This window comes from Lithobates pipiens, unplaced genomic scaffold (assembly GCF_037356315.1).
Source record: "Lithobates pipiens isolate NorthernLeopardFrog02 unplaced genomic scaffold, aLitPip1_a1.2 Scaffold_28, whole genome shotgun sequence".
NCBI lineage: Eukaryota > Metazoa > Chordata > Amphibia > Anura > Ranidae > Lithobates > Lithobates pipiens.
This window is the reverse complement of record NW_027507789.1, coordinates 166,408,039-166,422,637: the sequence shown is the minus strand read 5'-3', so window position 1 is coordinate 166,422,637 and position 14,599 is coordinate 166,408,039. Positions and strand designations below refer to the sequence as shown.

Here is a 14,599-nt window from a genome sequence, read left to right as displayed (position 1 = left end):
CTCGTGCTGTAGACTTGCGGGGTTCGTGCTGTAGACTTGCGGGGTTAGTGCTGTAGACTTGCGGGGCTTTTGCTGTAGACTTGCGGGGCTTTTGCTGTAGACTTGCGGGGCTCTTGCTGTAGACTCATCACTGCAACTTTGCTCTTGCTAGAGACTTGCCACACAAATTTGCTACAAATTGCAAACGTGTCAACTAGAACTTACACTTCAAGTAATCTGCAAGTGTACAACTTGCCAGGGAAGATTTGCAGCAAGTTGATAAGACGAAGGCCTCTTTCACACTAACGTCCCGTTCAGGCCCGCCTGTCAGTTTTTCAGGCGGACCTGAACGGGTGCTCCATAGAGCTCTATGGAGCGTCGGATGTCAGCGGTGACATGTCCGCTGACATCCGACCCGCTCCGATCCGAAAAAGTGTAACGGAGGAAAAAGCTATTTTTCCATCCGTCTGCGGATCGGATCGGGTGACGACGGGCACTGCGGTCCGTCGTCATCCGATCTCCCATAGGGGAGAGCGGCGCTGTGACAGATCCGTCCCTGCGCAGTGTGCAGAGACGGAGCTGTCATCTCCCTGCTCAGCGGGGATCGGCGGAGTGATCCCCGCTGAGCAAACGGACATCCACGGGGCGGATCAGAACTGATCCGCCCCGTGTGAAAGGACCCTTACAATTCAATACTGCCACATCCTTGCTATCTGGGATATGATTATCTCAATGTCATCAGCATGTGAGCCCAGTAATGGACAGGTGTTATGTACGCACATCTTTAGACATCATGTTAACTAGTATATACTAAATATGTTTTGTTTATTCAATGCACAATCCTTATGAAATGAAAATAAAAGTATTTTTTGTTTGCATACATACACATAAATGTCATGTGTAGCATCCCAAGTCAGAATCATGAATAAATTACATTAATCAGATCTTAAAGTGGTTGTATAGTCAATTTTTTTACTTTTACCTACAGGAAAGCCTATAATAAGGCTTACCTGTAGGTAAAAAAATATCTCCTAAACCTGTACGGTTTAGGAGATATTCCCCTCGGTATGCGCCGCTGACTGCAGCGGCGCATGCGCACAAGGGGATTCTCGGCCTGAAAATCCGGCAGTGGCCGGCCGGCCGGCCGGAATGAAATCTCCCGCGCGCTTGCGCGCGAGTGACGATATCGCGGCTCCGGCCACTCACAGCGCCGGAGCCGCGATACCCGGAAGAAACGTCGAGGGAGCATGTCAGCTCCCTCGGCGTGGATCGGGCCAGATGTCGGGGCCTCGTTCTAAGGTAAGTATTTCATAATGAGCTAGTATGCGGTGCATACTAGCTCATTATGCCTTTTGCTTTGCAGGTGTTAAAAAAATAAAGATAATTGCGGGTTTACTACCGCTTTAAATGCCCTCTACATAATATTACACAAGTGATAGACTGCAAAATATACATGGCAGCAACTATATTGATGCATTTATTATGCTGATCATCACTTATTTATATGTCTCTGTTTCAGGGAGAAAAGGGCGATCCGGGAGAGGTTTGTATATAGATTTGCAGTCAATAGATGCACAGTCAACTGAAATATAGATTCTCTATTATACTATGCTTAGTGTAACTGCAGGTATAAGACAGAACTGCACAATATCAGAAGTTCAAAAATGTGATCCAGCTAGCTCTGCACTCAGCAGGAAACACTCATCGAATGCGTTTCACTTGTATGGGGCTTAAAGTGGTTGTAAACTTTCCCACATAAGTTTAGCCCATAGCAATCCTCACTACAAACTCTTAAAATCTCTATATGCAAATGACATCTTACTGGCTCCGTTTGCTTGTAATCTGTCTTGATGTTTCTGCTGATGTCACCGGCGCATCCATGCTGTCAGTCCATAATGATGTGTGCTATGTCCTTCATATCCACTCGTGGCACAGTGCTGAGATCCCGTGATATTGGTCTCATTCAACATTTCCTGATACACCCCATGTGATTTTACACATCACAGGGGGTGTAAACATTGGGACATCACAGCGTTCTATCAAAATAATGGCACACTGCAGTGGGACATGGTTGTCTAGATCAGTGGTCATCAACCCTCAGGGCCCACTAACAGGCCAGGTTTTATGTATTACCTTGGGGAGATGCAGACTAGAATATGGAATCACTGAGCAGCAAATGATATCACCTGTCATGTATTTCAGTTATCTTGCAAACCTGGCCTGTTGGTGGGCCCTGAGGACAGGAGTTGATGACCACTGTACTAGCAGGAAGGGTGGAAGTAAATTGATAGATGGACTTGGAATACAACAGTTAAAATGGCTGCCTTTTCCCAGGAAGGAGAATTTTTAAAACAGCTGCAAAACAGTAATAGACACACAAAAAAGAAAAGGGGGGGGGGGGGGCAAGTGGGACTTTAAATGAAGCATGTCAATTGAAAATAAAAATAATAAATACATGTGAGTAGATTAAATTATTTAGATTTAATTTATAATCAATAACCCCTAGGGGTAGTCCATGATCTGAATGCATACAATGGTAGTACAGTAATATAAATATAGATATACACTCAATATATTTTCATAATAATAATCAGAGAATCTGGAGTATAGACAAATCAATGGACATACATGGATACAGTTCATAACAGAAATACATAAATTACTAATCAAAATCATAAAATCACATGAATGAGTACAAACTCTATAGGACAAAAATTTATATTATCAAGGATTACAATAAGCTTAATTGGACATCCTTAGTTTGAGAACCCGACGCGTTTCTTGGCTTCTTGCCAGTCATCAGGGGTGGGATGCATGTTTTTAAATATAGCCCAATAATTGGGCAGAACTTCCAGCAATGGGAACTGTTAGAGCTGAGATATAACCGTCTCAGGGTTCCGACCATCCCCCAACAATGTCAGGCAGGCCAGAGTGAACCAAACCAGACACCCTCAACACTAGTCCACTAGGTACTGAATGTACATGTGTGTTACCCAAATCCATATGTAGCGTTAAGGAGTGATCCCTTCCTAGTGGAGCGCAGTGGAGGAGTGAGCCGTCTGTCTGTCCCAGCTCGTATACACCAGCCCATATACACACATTTGGGAGTTATTATTAACATGGAATGTGTTAGAATACATTGCCATACTAGCTTATTTAAAAAACAGCTTCATAAGGAGAGATTTTACTTCCTTTGACAAAAAAAACTATATTTTTTCCTTACTGCTATAAAACATATCCAATAAAAAAAATTGAAAAATCTAATTACTTCATTAATTTAGGCCAATATGTATTCTGCTACATATTTTTGGTAAAAAAAAAAAATCCCAATAAGCGTATATTGATTGGTTTACGCAAAAATTATAGCATCTACAAACTGTGGGATAGATTTATGGACTTTTTATTTTTTTTAATTGCTTTTGTTAGTAATGGCAGCAAACAGTGATTTTTAGCGGGACTGCGATACTGCAGTGTAACAAATCTGACACTAAGTGCCCGTTTTCGGGGACCAGTGACACCAATACAGTGATCAGTTCTAAAACAAATGCACTGTGACTGTATAAATGACACTGGCAGGGAAGGGGTTAACATCAAGGGCGATCAAAGGGTGAAGTGTGCTCCTAGGAAGTGATTTCCAACTGTGTGGGGAATGTATTCTGAGTGGAGGAAAACAGAGATCCATGTTTCTGCTTTGCAGAAACACAAGATCTCCATCTTCCTCCCTCGCAGAACGGCTTCAGCCTTGTTTACATAGGCAGACCGCTGTTCTATCTGTCCTGTGAATGATCATGGGTGGCCCGCTGATTGGCTCCCACTGTGTCCAATCACAGTAGTAGCGGGGCTGCAGTGGCACGCATGCACGTCCCAGAGCCGAATACAGGAATCACGTACAGGTAGGTGATTTTGTGCTTAAGGTCCTGCTGCAGTATATGTACATGGGGTTTCAGTGAAGTGTTGAGGATGAAATCCAGACTGAAGGGGATCAATAAGGCTATTCTCGGCAAGGTGGTCACTCAGTCGGTTGTAGACCAGATGTTCAAGGAGTTTGGATAAAAAGGGGAGCAAGGAGATGGGGCATAGATTGTTGAGATTGGTTGGGTCCAGTGATAGCTTTTTAAGTATGGGGCTAACTAGTGTATATTTTGGAGAGTTACGGAATATGCCAGAATAGAGGAAGAGATTGAAGATGTGGGTTAGAATAGAGCCAGAGGGTGAACGTAGCTATTTGCGAGGGAACAGGATCCAGAGGGCAGGTGGTTAGCTGGACATTAGCAAGTAGTTAAGCAACCTCATATATAGTGGTGGGGTTGAATGAGGGAAGAAAGGATTGTACCTGTGGCCATGAAGTGTGAAGCGTGGAGGGTATCTGAACAGAAGAGACCTCACAAATTGTATCAATCTTCTGTTTGAAGGCAGTGAGTGAGTTAGTGGGTGGAGGCGGTGGAAGACGAAGTAGAGAGTTGACGGTAGAGAAGAGCTGATGGGGACGGGATAAGTTGTTAATGAGAGTGATAAATATATCCATCAGCAGAGATTCCTCCATCAACGATCTCTAGCAGGGATGGAGTAATCTACTTGATTTCTCTCATTCATCCTGCAGCTTGAACAAGAGAAACCTATGTGTGTATCGCTAGACTAAGTAAGAATATTATTTGGAGTAGATGTTGGACACCGATGCATTAAATGCTTATTATATTACTATCTTACCCATATTGCTTTTTTTTTCTTTTTTTTTTTAAAGGGCTGTGGTGTCTGTGATGGAAAAAGTGTGATTTCAGGCCCTCCTGGTCCTGCAGGGCCACCAGGTCCACCAGGTCCACCAGGTCTTCCAGGGCCTCCCAGCACATCAGGTCCAAACCTTTCACCCATATACCAGGTTAGTATGCTTCATCATGTTTATAGTATTTCTGGGTATTAACATTAAAATACTGATAGTCAACCATTGATTACATATTAAATGAAGACTACCAGGCTACTTGAAAAACAAGATATGGTTTTAAAAGAAGAAAACATTGACCTTAGTAAATAAAATCAATTAGTTGGCTTGTTTTTAGCTGATTCTATGGGTTCAATAAAGTCTGAGTCTCGGACTCAGACCAACTACGCTGCTAAAAAAGTCAGAGTGAAGTCAGAACTACTCAACTCAATTTTTGTTCCAGCTAATCGACTCAGAAATTAATAAAGTCAAAGAATCAGCATATCAGCAGAAAGTGGCAGGAGTTAAGTAAAGCAGATCCATTTATTGTTCCAACTGAAAGAGAAGCCAACATGTACCCTTTTCAGAACTGATCGATGATGTAATATGGTTCATAATTCAGTAGCAATAGTATTATTTTGCAACTTTCAATGAAGTTGAAAGTCATTAAGCTGCTCCAGCTGTCGACTATAGTCCAATTGCAGCTGCTTCAGAAGAGTAAAGACTGTCACCTCCTTTTCCATGTCCCCATTGTGGAGATACCTACTCACCTCCTGTCCCTGTGAAAGACAAGACATTACGGGAGCAGTTGTCACCAGGACAGGACAATAATAACTTGGATGAGGTTCTACCACTTCCCCTTTCAACTGATAAAGTGTTTGGTTGCAGCCTGTGTCTGGAGAGATTTCCCATCAACACAACAGGAAGAAAGAGAAACACTTCCCAATTAGGGGCACAGACTGGAAATAAAAATTTGACAAAGGTTTTATCCCCTCCACAGTTTATCCAAAACTAAAAAAGTTTAGGTTGTTGCTTAACCAGCAGTTGAAATGCCATACTCTGCACTCCCTGCAACTTCCTGCCAACAAAATCAATAGTATTGGCTTCTCTTTCATTGGATACCAATATTTGGACTATATACATAAGTGCACATATAGTACATGTGGTCTTTATCTACAGTATCTCACAAAAGTGAGTACACCCCTCACGTTTTTGTAAATATTTCATCATATCTTTTCATGTGACAACACTGAAGGAATGAGACTTTGCTTTAATGTAAAGTAGTGAGTGTACAGCTTGTATAACAGTGTACATTTGCTGTCCCCTCAAAATAACTTAACACACAGCCATTAACGTCTAAACCTCTGGCAACAAAAATGAGTACACCGCTAAGTGAAAATGTCCAAATTGGGCCCAAAGTGTCAATATTTTGTGTGGCTACCATTGTTTTCCAGCACTGCCCTAACCCTCTTGGGCATGGAGTTCAACAGAGCTTCACAGGTTGTCCTCTTCCACTCCTCCATGACGACATCATGGAACTGGTGGATGTTAGAGACCTTGCGCTATTCCACCTTCCATTTGAGGATGCCTCACAGATGCTCAATAGGGTTTAGGCCTGGAGACATGCTTGGCCAGTCCATCACCTTTACCCTCAGCTTCTTTAGCAAGGCAGTGGTCGTTTTGGAGGTGTGTTTGGGGTCATTATCAAGTTGGAATACTGCCCTGCGGCCCAGTCTCTGAGGGGGGGGGGGGGGTTCATGCTCTACTTCAGTATGTCACAATACATGTTGGCATTCATGGTTCCCTTAATAAACTGTAGCTCCTTATTGCCAGCAGCACTCATGCAGCCCCAAACCATGACACTTCCACCACCATGCTTGATTGTAGGCAAGACACACTTGTCTTTGTACTCCTCATCTGGTTGCCACAACAACACGCTTGACATCATCTGAACCAAATAAGTTTATCTTGGTCTCATCATACTACATGGCATGGTTCCAATAATCCATGCCCTTAGTCTGCTTGTCTTTAGCAAACTATCTGTGGGCTTTCTTGTGCATCATCTCTAGAAAAGGCTTCCTTCTAGGACGACAGCCATGCAGACCAATTTGATGCAGTGTGCGTAGTATGGTCCGAGCACTGACAAGCTGACCTCCCCCCCACCCTTTCAACCTCTGCAGCAATGCTGGCAGAACTGATACATCTATTTCCCAAAGACAACCTCTGGATATGATGCTGAGCATGTGCACTCAACTTCTTTGGTCGACCATAGTAAGGCCTGTTCTAAGTGGAATCTGTCCTATTAAACTGCTGTATGGTCTTGGCCACCATGCTGCAGCTCAGTTTCAGGGTCATGGAAATCTTCTTATAGACTGGGCCATCTTTATGTAGAGCAGCATTTTTTTTTTAGATCCTCAGAGAGTTTTTTGCCATGAGGTGCCATGTTGAACTTCCAGTGACCAGTATGAGAGAGTGGGAGTGATAACACCAAATTTAACTCAACTGAGACCTTGTAAAACTAACGAGTCACATGACACTGGGGAGGAAAAATGGCTAATTAGGCCCAATTTGGACATTTTCACTTAGGGGTGTACTCACTTTTGCTGCCAGCTGGCTTGCAGTCTCTGCTTTTATTCATGCCCATTCTATTTTTTGAGGTCAAGACTGTGCAGGTCACTCAAGTTCCTCCACCCCAAACTCGCTCATCCATGTATTTATGGACCTTGCTTTGTGCACTGGTCCAAATCATTTGGTGGAGGGGGGATGATGATGTGGGGTTGTTTTTCAGGAGTTGGGCTTGTCTTCTTAGTTCCAGGGAAGGGAACTCTTAAGGCATCAGCATACCAAAACATTTTGGAAATTTTCATGCTCCCAAGTTTTTGGGAACAGTTTGAGGATGGCCCCTTCCTGCACACCAGTGCACAAAGCAAGGTCCATAGAGACATGGATGAGGGAGTTTGGGGAAGAGGAACTTGGCTGGCCTGCACAAAGTCCTGACCTCAACCCGATAGAACACCTTGTGGCTGAATTAGAGCAGAGACTGTGACCCAGGCTTTCTCATCCAACATCAGTGCCTGACCTCACAAATGCGCTTCTGGAAGAATGGTCAAACATTCCCATAGACACACTAAACCTTGTGGACAGCCTTCCCAGCAGCTGTTATAGCTGCAAAGGGTGGGCCAAATCATATTTTAACCCTACGGACTAAGACTGGGCTGCCATTAATGTTCATGTGTGTGTAAAGGCAGGTGTCCCAATGCTTTTGGCTAGATATACAATGGTGGTGGAACCCTCCTACACATAAATACTACATTTAGACATAGTTTTAGGACCTGGGAGATTTGACAACTTCTTTACATGAAGTGGCATGTTTGGGATTCAAACCCAGACCCTCAGAGATGCTAAGCATAAGATCTAACCTCTAAGCCAGCAGTCATCAACCCTGTCCTCGGGGCCCACTAACAGGACAGGTTTTATGTATTAACTTGGGGAGATGTAGACTAGAATGCTGCAATCACTGAGCAGCAAATTATATCACCTGTGATGTATTTCAGTTTCAGGGCTGGTGCAAGGATTTTTGACACCCTAGGCAAAACTGCCCTTGACTCCACCCCCTTTGCCCTGCCCATGTAACAAATGTGACCTACCTGGTCATTACACTGACCTACCTGACCAGGGTCGGTGCTAGCCTATTTTGTGCCCTAGGCAAGACCAGCTAATTAGGGGGAGGGATGAGGGAGGGCTGAGTTAGAGGGGCTGAGAGAGAAGGAGGGCTGTGAGAGAGGAGGGCTGTGAGAGAGGAGGGCTGTGAGAGGAGGGTTGAGAGAGGGGGAGGGCTGAGAGAGGGAGGGGAGAGAGAGGAGAGAGGGGTCTGGGAGAGGGAGAGGGTTGAGAGAGGGAGGCTGAAAGAGAAAGGGGGTTCAGAGAGTTGCAGCTGAGAGAGGGAGGGCTAAGAGAGGGGGGCTGAGAGAGAAGGATGGGCTTAGAAAGGGGGGCTGAGACATTAGGGAGGGCTGAGAGGGGGCTGAGAGAGGGGCAGCTGAGGGGGGCTAAGAGAGAAGGGAGGAGGGCTGAGAGAGAAGGGAAGGGGCTGTGAGATTAGGGAGGGGGCTGAGAGAGAGGTGGGGGCTCAGAGAGGGAGGATGGCTAAGAGAGAAGGGAGGGGGCTGAGGGAGAGGGGCTGAGGGAGGAGGGAGCTGAGAGAGAAGGGAGGGCTGAGAGAGAGGGGAGGGGCTTTGAGAGAAGGGAGGGGGCTGAGAGAGAAGTGAGAAGGCCTTAGAGAGAGGGGGCTGAGAGAATAGGGAGGGCTGAGAAGGAGACTGAGAGAGGGAGGGTGGCTTAGAGATAAGAGAGGGCTGAGAGAGAAGAGAGGGTGGCCTGAGAGAGGGAGAATGGCTGAGAGAGGGGGAGGGTGGCCTGAGAGGGGGAGAGGGAGGCCTGAGAGAGGGGGGCCGAGAGAGGGAGGAGGGCTGAGAGGAGGAGAAGACTAAGAGGGGGACTTGGAGAGGAGGGAGGGGGTGAGAGACCGGGAGAGGGGGAGGGCTGAGAGAGAAGGGAGGGGGGCTGAGAAAGCAGGGAGGGGGAGATGAGAGAGACCCCTAGCCCTGTTCCTGAAGTCTCTCCTCTGTCCCAGTCTCTGTCTACAGAGCTGCAGGCCAGGTCTGTTTATGAAGACAGACGGTACCTTTCATACCATAATGCCAGTCTCCTGCTTCCATCCGTTCAATTCCAGTGGCTCCCTCAGCAGCCTCCACCTCCTGCCCATCCTCTGTGACAGCTCTGTGCCCCAAGTGAGCGGGGAGCCTGTCCTCCGGCTGTACGCTGGAGAGCGGAGGGGAAGTTGGAGCAGTCCACGCTCTGGAAGCACGGGGTGCACTGCACCCGCTGCTTCTTGCCTCCTGGGGGGGCGGGTAAGGTGGGCTAGGTCAAGGAGGAGGCCTCCCCAACGGTGCTGCTGATTGCTGCCTGCTGCCACAGACATTTCTAGAACTAGACAGCCGGGTAGAGGAAAAGGCACATTGACAAGCTCCAGGCACTCTCTCCTACCAGCATAGAGTAGGTAAGCCAATGGCTGTGGCTGCACCCTAGGCGGCAGTGCATCCTAGGTGGCTGCCTAGTTTGCCTAGTGGTAGTCCCAGCCCTGTTCAGTTATCTTGCAAACCTGGCCTGTTAGTGGGCCCTGAGGACACAGAGCTGCCACATGTGAAAACCTCCTACACATAAATACACATAAATACTGCATTTCTTTGGACAGGTGATGGAATTACATTACTCAAGAGTTATTCTTTTTAATTTATTCTGTGATATTTGGTGGGTGAGTGTAGAATAGCGATGTTACTCTCTAAATTTTGGGAATTACATTTTGATTTCTGATGTTGGTACACATATCACATTTTTTGGGCTCAAATTATGATTATTTGGAAATAATAAAAAACACACAAAATTGTGACTCATTTCAAATTTGCATCAGCGATGGTATTGTTTGTGGTTTGTAAAGACACCTGTGTCAGTTTGGGAAAGATTTTTGTGAGATGGAGAAGGGAGGAGGGTGAAAGTGACAGAGAAAAATATATTTTACCAAAACAGCAAACATTCCACATTCTAGCATTCTAAAAACAAAATAGATGAGAAAATAACAAAATAGAAGCAGCAACATTGTTGCAAGGAACATTTATTTCAGAGAAAGATACATTTCATCTCAACATTAAAATAATTTTTTTGGGGAAGTTACAATTGTACCATTATAATCAATGGCTGAAACTTGCATTGGACTATAATAGCACGATTTTCATGCTCAAAAATGCATTTTAGCCCAGTGCTAATTTAGGTATTTGCTAAAGCGCCCTGTAAAAAGCTAAAATGAGAGCTATTTGCAGGTTTGAGCATGCACAGTTGTGTTGGCACCTAGATGTACAGAGATGGGGAATTTATCTCTTTTCAGGCTTTTAAAGATATTTCAGTGCAGGCTGGGCAGTGCGGCTCTCATTCTGGGAGGATGTCAAATGACATCCTCCCAGAATGACCACTCTCACGAGCCCCCGGGGGTGCACAGCATGGCGATCGCGGCCATGCCGTGTTGCTAGAACATGGCGCGACCTCGATCTATGTAAAGAGCCATGGCCATGGCTCTTTATCCATTTGGTGGGCTGTGTCCAATCACAGCCGGTCACATGTAAACACGGAGATACTGGTAATTGGCGCTCCTCACCTCACACTGACAGTGTGCGAGGAGAGGAGAGCCGATCAACGGCATTTCCTCACAGTGTCCTGATTACAATTAAGTGCCCACCACTACCAGCAATAATTGCCCACCACTGCCAGAAGTCAGTGCCAACCAGTGCTCACAATTGCCACCAATCTGTGCCCACAAGTGTCAGCAATCAGTGGCCGCAAGTGCCAGCAATCAGTGGCCATTAGTGATGCCAGTCTGTTCTGGCTATCAGTGCTGCCCATCAATGCCCATCACTGCTGCCCATCAATGGCCATCAGTGCCGCCTATCTGTGCCCACCAGTGCTGCCTATCTGTGCCCACCAGCGCCACCTATCTGTGCCCAGTGACCACCAGTGCCACCCATCAGTGCTCATAAGTGCGGCATATTCGTGCTTCCTCATCATTGCCACCTAATTAGGGTCCATAAGTGTCACCTCATCAGTGCCCATAAGTTCCACCTCATCAGTGCCCATTAGTTCCACCTCATCAGTGGCCATCAGTGCAGCCTATCAGTGCCCATCAGTGCTGCTTCATCAGTGCCCATCAGTGAAGGATAAAAATTACTTAATTACAAAATTTAAGAAAAAAATTTTTTTTCAACATTTGTGGTCTTTTTTTTGGGGGGGGGGGGGGGGAATAAAAAACCCAGGAGTGATTAAATACCACCAAAAGAAAGCTCTATTTGTGTGAAGAAAATGATAAAAATGTCATGGTAACAGTTTAGCATGACCGCACAATTTTTATTCAAAGTGTGACAGCGCTGAAAGCTGAAAAATGGCCTAGGCAGGAAGGGGGTGTAAGTGCCCTGTATTGAGGTGGTTAAACAATATGCTGCATATTTCAGTACCGTTTAGGCAATTATATCATGCTCTAAACATTATTTCCATGTGCACTACTCCAGGCTTTAGCAGAGTAAGGGTTTGGGCGCTATTTGTTTTCAGGGAACTATAGTAAATTCGATTATGGGAGTATTTTTTTTACCAGCACTATAGTGAATACCGTTTTAGTGCTAATTAGAGAGATTAGTAATAATTAGTGGTAATTTGCTGTAATTAGCGCTAATTAGCATTGCGGTGCTATAGTAAATGACTCCCACTGTGTGTTTGTTTTTTTAACTGCAGGGAACAACTCAACCTAAAATATGTCCCTAACCAGTCATTAACTCCCCTAAATATAGATTTTTAGATGTTACAGGAAGTACAACAAGCAGTGAGGGAGATGGCTGACCAGAAATCCCCAGGACCTGGCGGCCTACCGGTGGAAACCTATAAACAATATGGAAAAATACTGCTTCCGGAACTTTTTAAAGTTCTGATGTGGGCGGAAGAGGAGGGGAAGTTACCTATATCAATGACAGAAGCTACAATAATAGTGCTTCCCAAAGAAGGGAAGGACCCTCTAAATGCCACTTCTTATAGACCAATTTCTCTACTCTGCTCAGATGCAAAAATTCTTGTCAAGGTAATTGAAGTCAGGTTAAATAAAATTATCTCCAAAATTATACATTTAGATCAAACAGGATCCATTCCTGGCAGATGGACCAGTATCAATATTAGGAGGGCATTTCTTAATATGCAGATACCCACAGAAAACACGGGAATAAAAGCAATTATGTCGCTAGATGTGGTCAAGGCATTTGACAGTTTGGTGTGGGAGTATATATGGCGAGTACTGAGGGAGTCCGGCTTTGGCCCTCGTTTCATTAAATGGTTAAAAATAATGTATAACGGACCAAGTGCTAGAGTAAGGGTTAATAATGACTACTCAAGTAAGATACAACTGGAAAGAGGGACAAGGCAGGGGTGCCCATTGTCACCCCTTATTTTTGCACTAGCTATGAAGCCGCTAGCGATAGCAATTAGATTGAACTTAGATATGAAAGGATTTGTGAGAGGACCAAGAGAAGAAAAAATTGCATTAAATGCAGACGATGTGCTCTTTTTCCTGGGAGACATGGGGAGCTCCCTCAGGTTGGGGATGGACATCGTCGGGAAATTTGGAAGACTCTCAGACTAGATAATAAATTGGGAGAAGTCGGCACTTATGCCGATTGATCCCATGGAGAACCAAATAATCCCAGAAAAACCCCAATTGGAAGTCGTGGAGAAATTGAAATACTTAGGAATATATGTAAAAAAAGATCCCAATGAGTTTATAAGTAATAACTTAACACCTCTCCTGACCAGATTTATGAATAAATCCGATATATGGCGGCATCTTTCATTATCTGTGGCAGGGAGATGTAATCTTATTAAAATGTTGTGGATGCCACAATTATTATATCTTTTACATAATATGCCAGTATAGGTAGATAAGAAATGGTTCAAGAAAATTGATACATTGTTTAGAGATCTGATCTGGAAAGGAGGGAAGGCCAGAATAGGTCTCCAGACACTACAAATGCCTATAAGGGAGGGGGGAATGGCGGTACCACAGGGTGTTTACATCCATGCGATCTGGTGCAATGCGAGAACCCTGCAAATCCACTGCGGGTTCCCACATCACACCTAACTCGCAGGTGGTTCACACTGCCTTATGCGAACCACTGAAAGTGTCAATACAAAGTTAAAGTGGTGTTGCACAGAAAAAAAAAAATCATGAAAATTCATAAAAAAAAAAAAAAATTGGAATTTTTTTTTAACCACTTTCAGACCGGACCATTTTGCTGGTCAAAGACCAGACTACTTTTTGCGATTCGGCACTGCGTCGATTTAACTGACAATTGCGCGGTCGTGCGACGTGGCTCCCAAACAAAATTGACGTCCCTTTTTCCCACAAATAGAGCTTTCTTTTAGTGGTATTTGATCACCCCTGCGGTTTTAATTTTTTGCGCTATAAACAAAAATAGAGCGTCAATTTTGAAAAAAACGCATTATTTTTTACTTTTTGTTATAATAAATATCCCCCAAAAATATATAAAAAAACATTTTTTTCCCTCAGTTTAGGCCGATACGTATTCTTCTACATATTTTTGGTAAAAAAAATCGCAATAAGCGATTATTGATTGGTTTGCGCAAAAGTTATAGCATTTACAAAATAGGGATAGTTTTATAGCATTTTAATTAATAATTTTTTATCATTTTTTTTTTTTTACTAGTAATGGCAGCGATCAGCAATTTTTATTGTGACTGCGACATTATGGCAGACACATCGGACATTTTTGACACATTTTTGGGACCATTGTCATTTATACAGTAATCACTGCTATATAAATGCAGTGATTCCTGTGTAAATGACACTGGCAGTGAAGGGGTTAACCAGGGGGTGGCAGTGTAGGGGTTAAGTGTTCCTAGGAGTGTGTTACTAACTGTGGGGGGGTTGGGCTTTCGTTTTGTGAACACTGATCTCTGCTCCAATCACATGGAGCAGAGATCAGCATCACTAGTTGCTAGGCAGAATGGAGAAATGCTGTTTACACAGCATTTCCTCCATTCAGCCGTCCCGTGAGACGATCGCGGGTATGCCCGCGGCGATCGAGTCCGCGGGTCCCGCGACCGGACTCACGGGGGTCCCGACCAGCGCGGGAGCGCGCCGCCGGCGGCATTGAAGATTGGATGTACATGTACGCCAATATGCCTGCCCGTGCCATTCTGTCGACGTACATCATCGTGCGCTGGTCGGGAACCGGTTAACTTACCTCTCAATGCCTGTTGCTAGGGGGTCCCTCGTAGTCTACCTTCTTCAGTGCCTGGACTGGTGACATCACTTCCCCT

The 14,599-nt window shown here is 44.8% G+C and overlaps 1 protein-coding gene across 2 annotated transcripts in view; it reads left to right on the top strand.

Moving 5' to 3' along the window:
* The window catches only part of LOC143935749 (uncharacterized), a 111,681-nt gene that overhangs the window by 50,297 nt on the left and 46,785 nt on the right, over nucleotides 1–14,599 (top strand). For both annotated transcript variants that reach the window (XM_077459851.1, XM_077459850.1), the window contains 2 exons: nucleotides 1,499–1,522; nucleotides 4,721–4,855. In XM_077459851.1, the coding sequence (XP_077315977.1) occupies nucleotides 1,499–1,522; nucleotides 4,721–4,855 (159 nt within the window). The remainder of the gene's footprint in view (nucleotides 1–1,498; nucleotides 1,523–4,720; nucleotides 4,856–14,599) is intronic.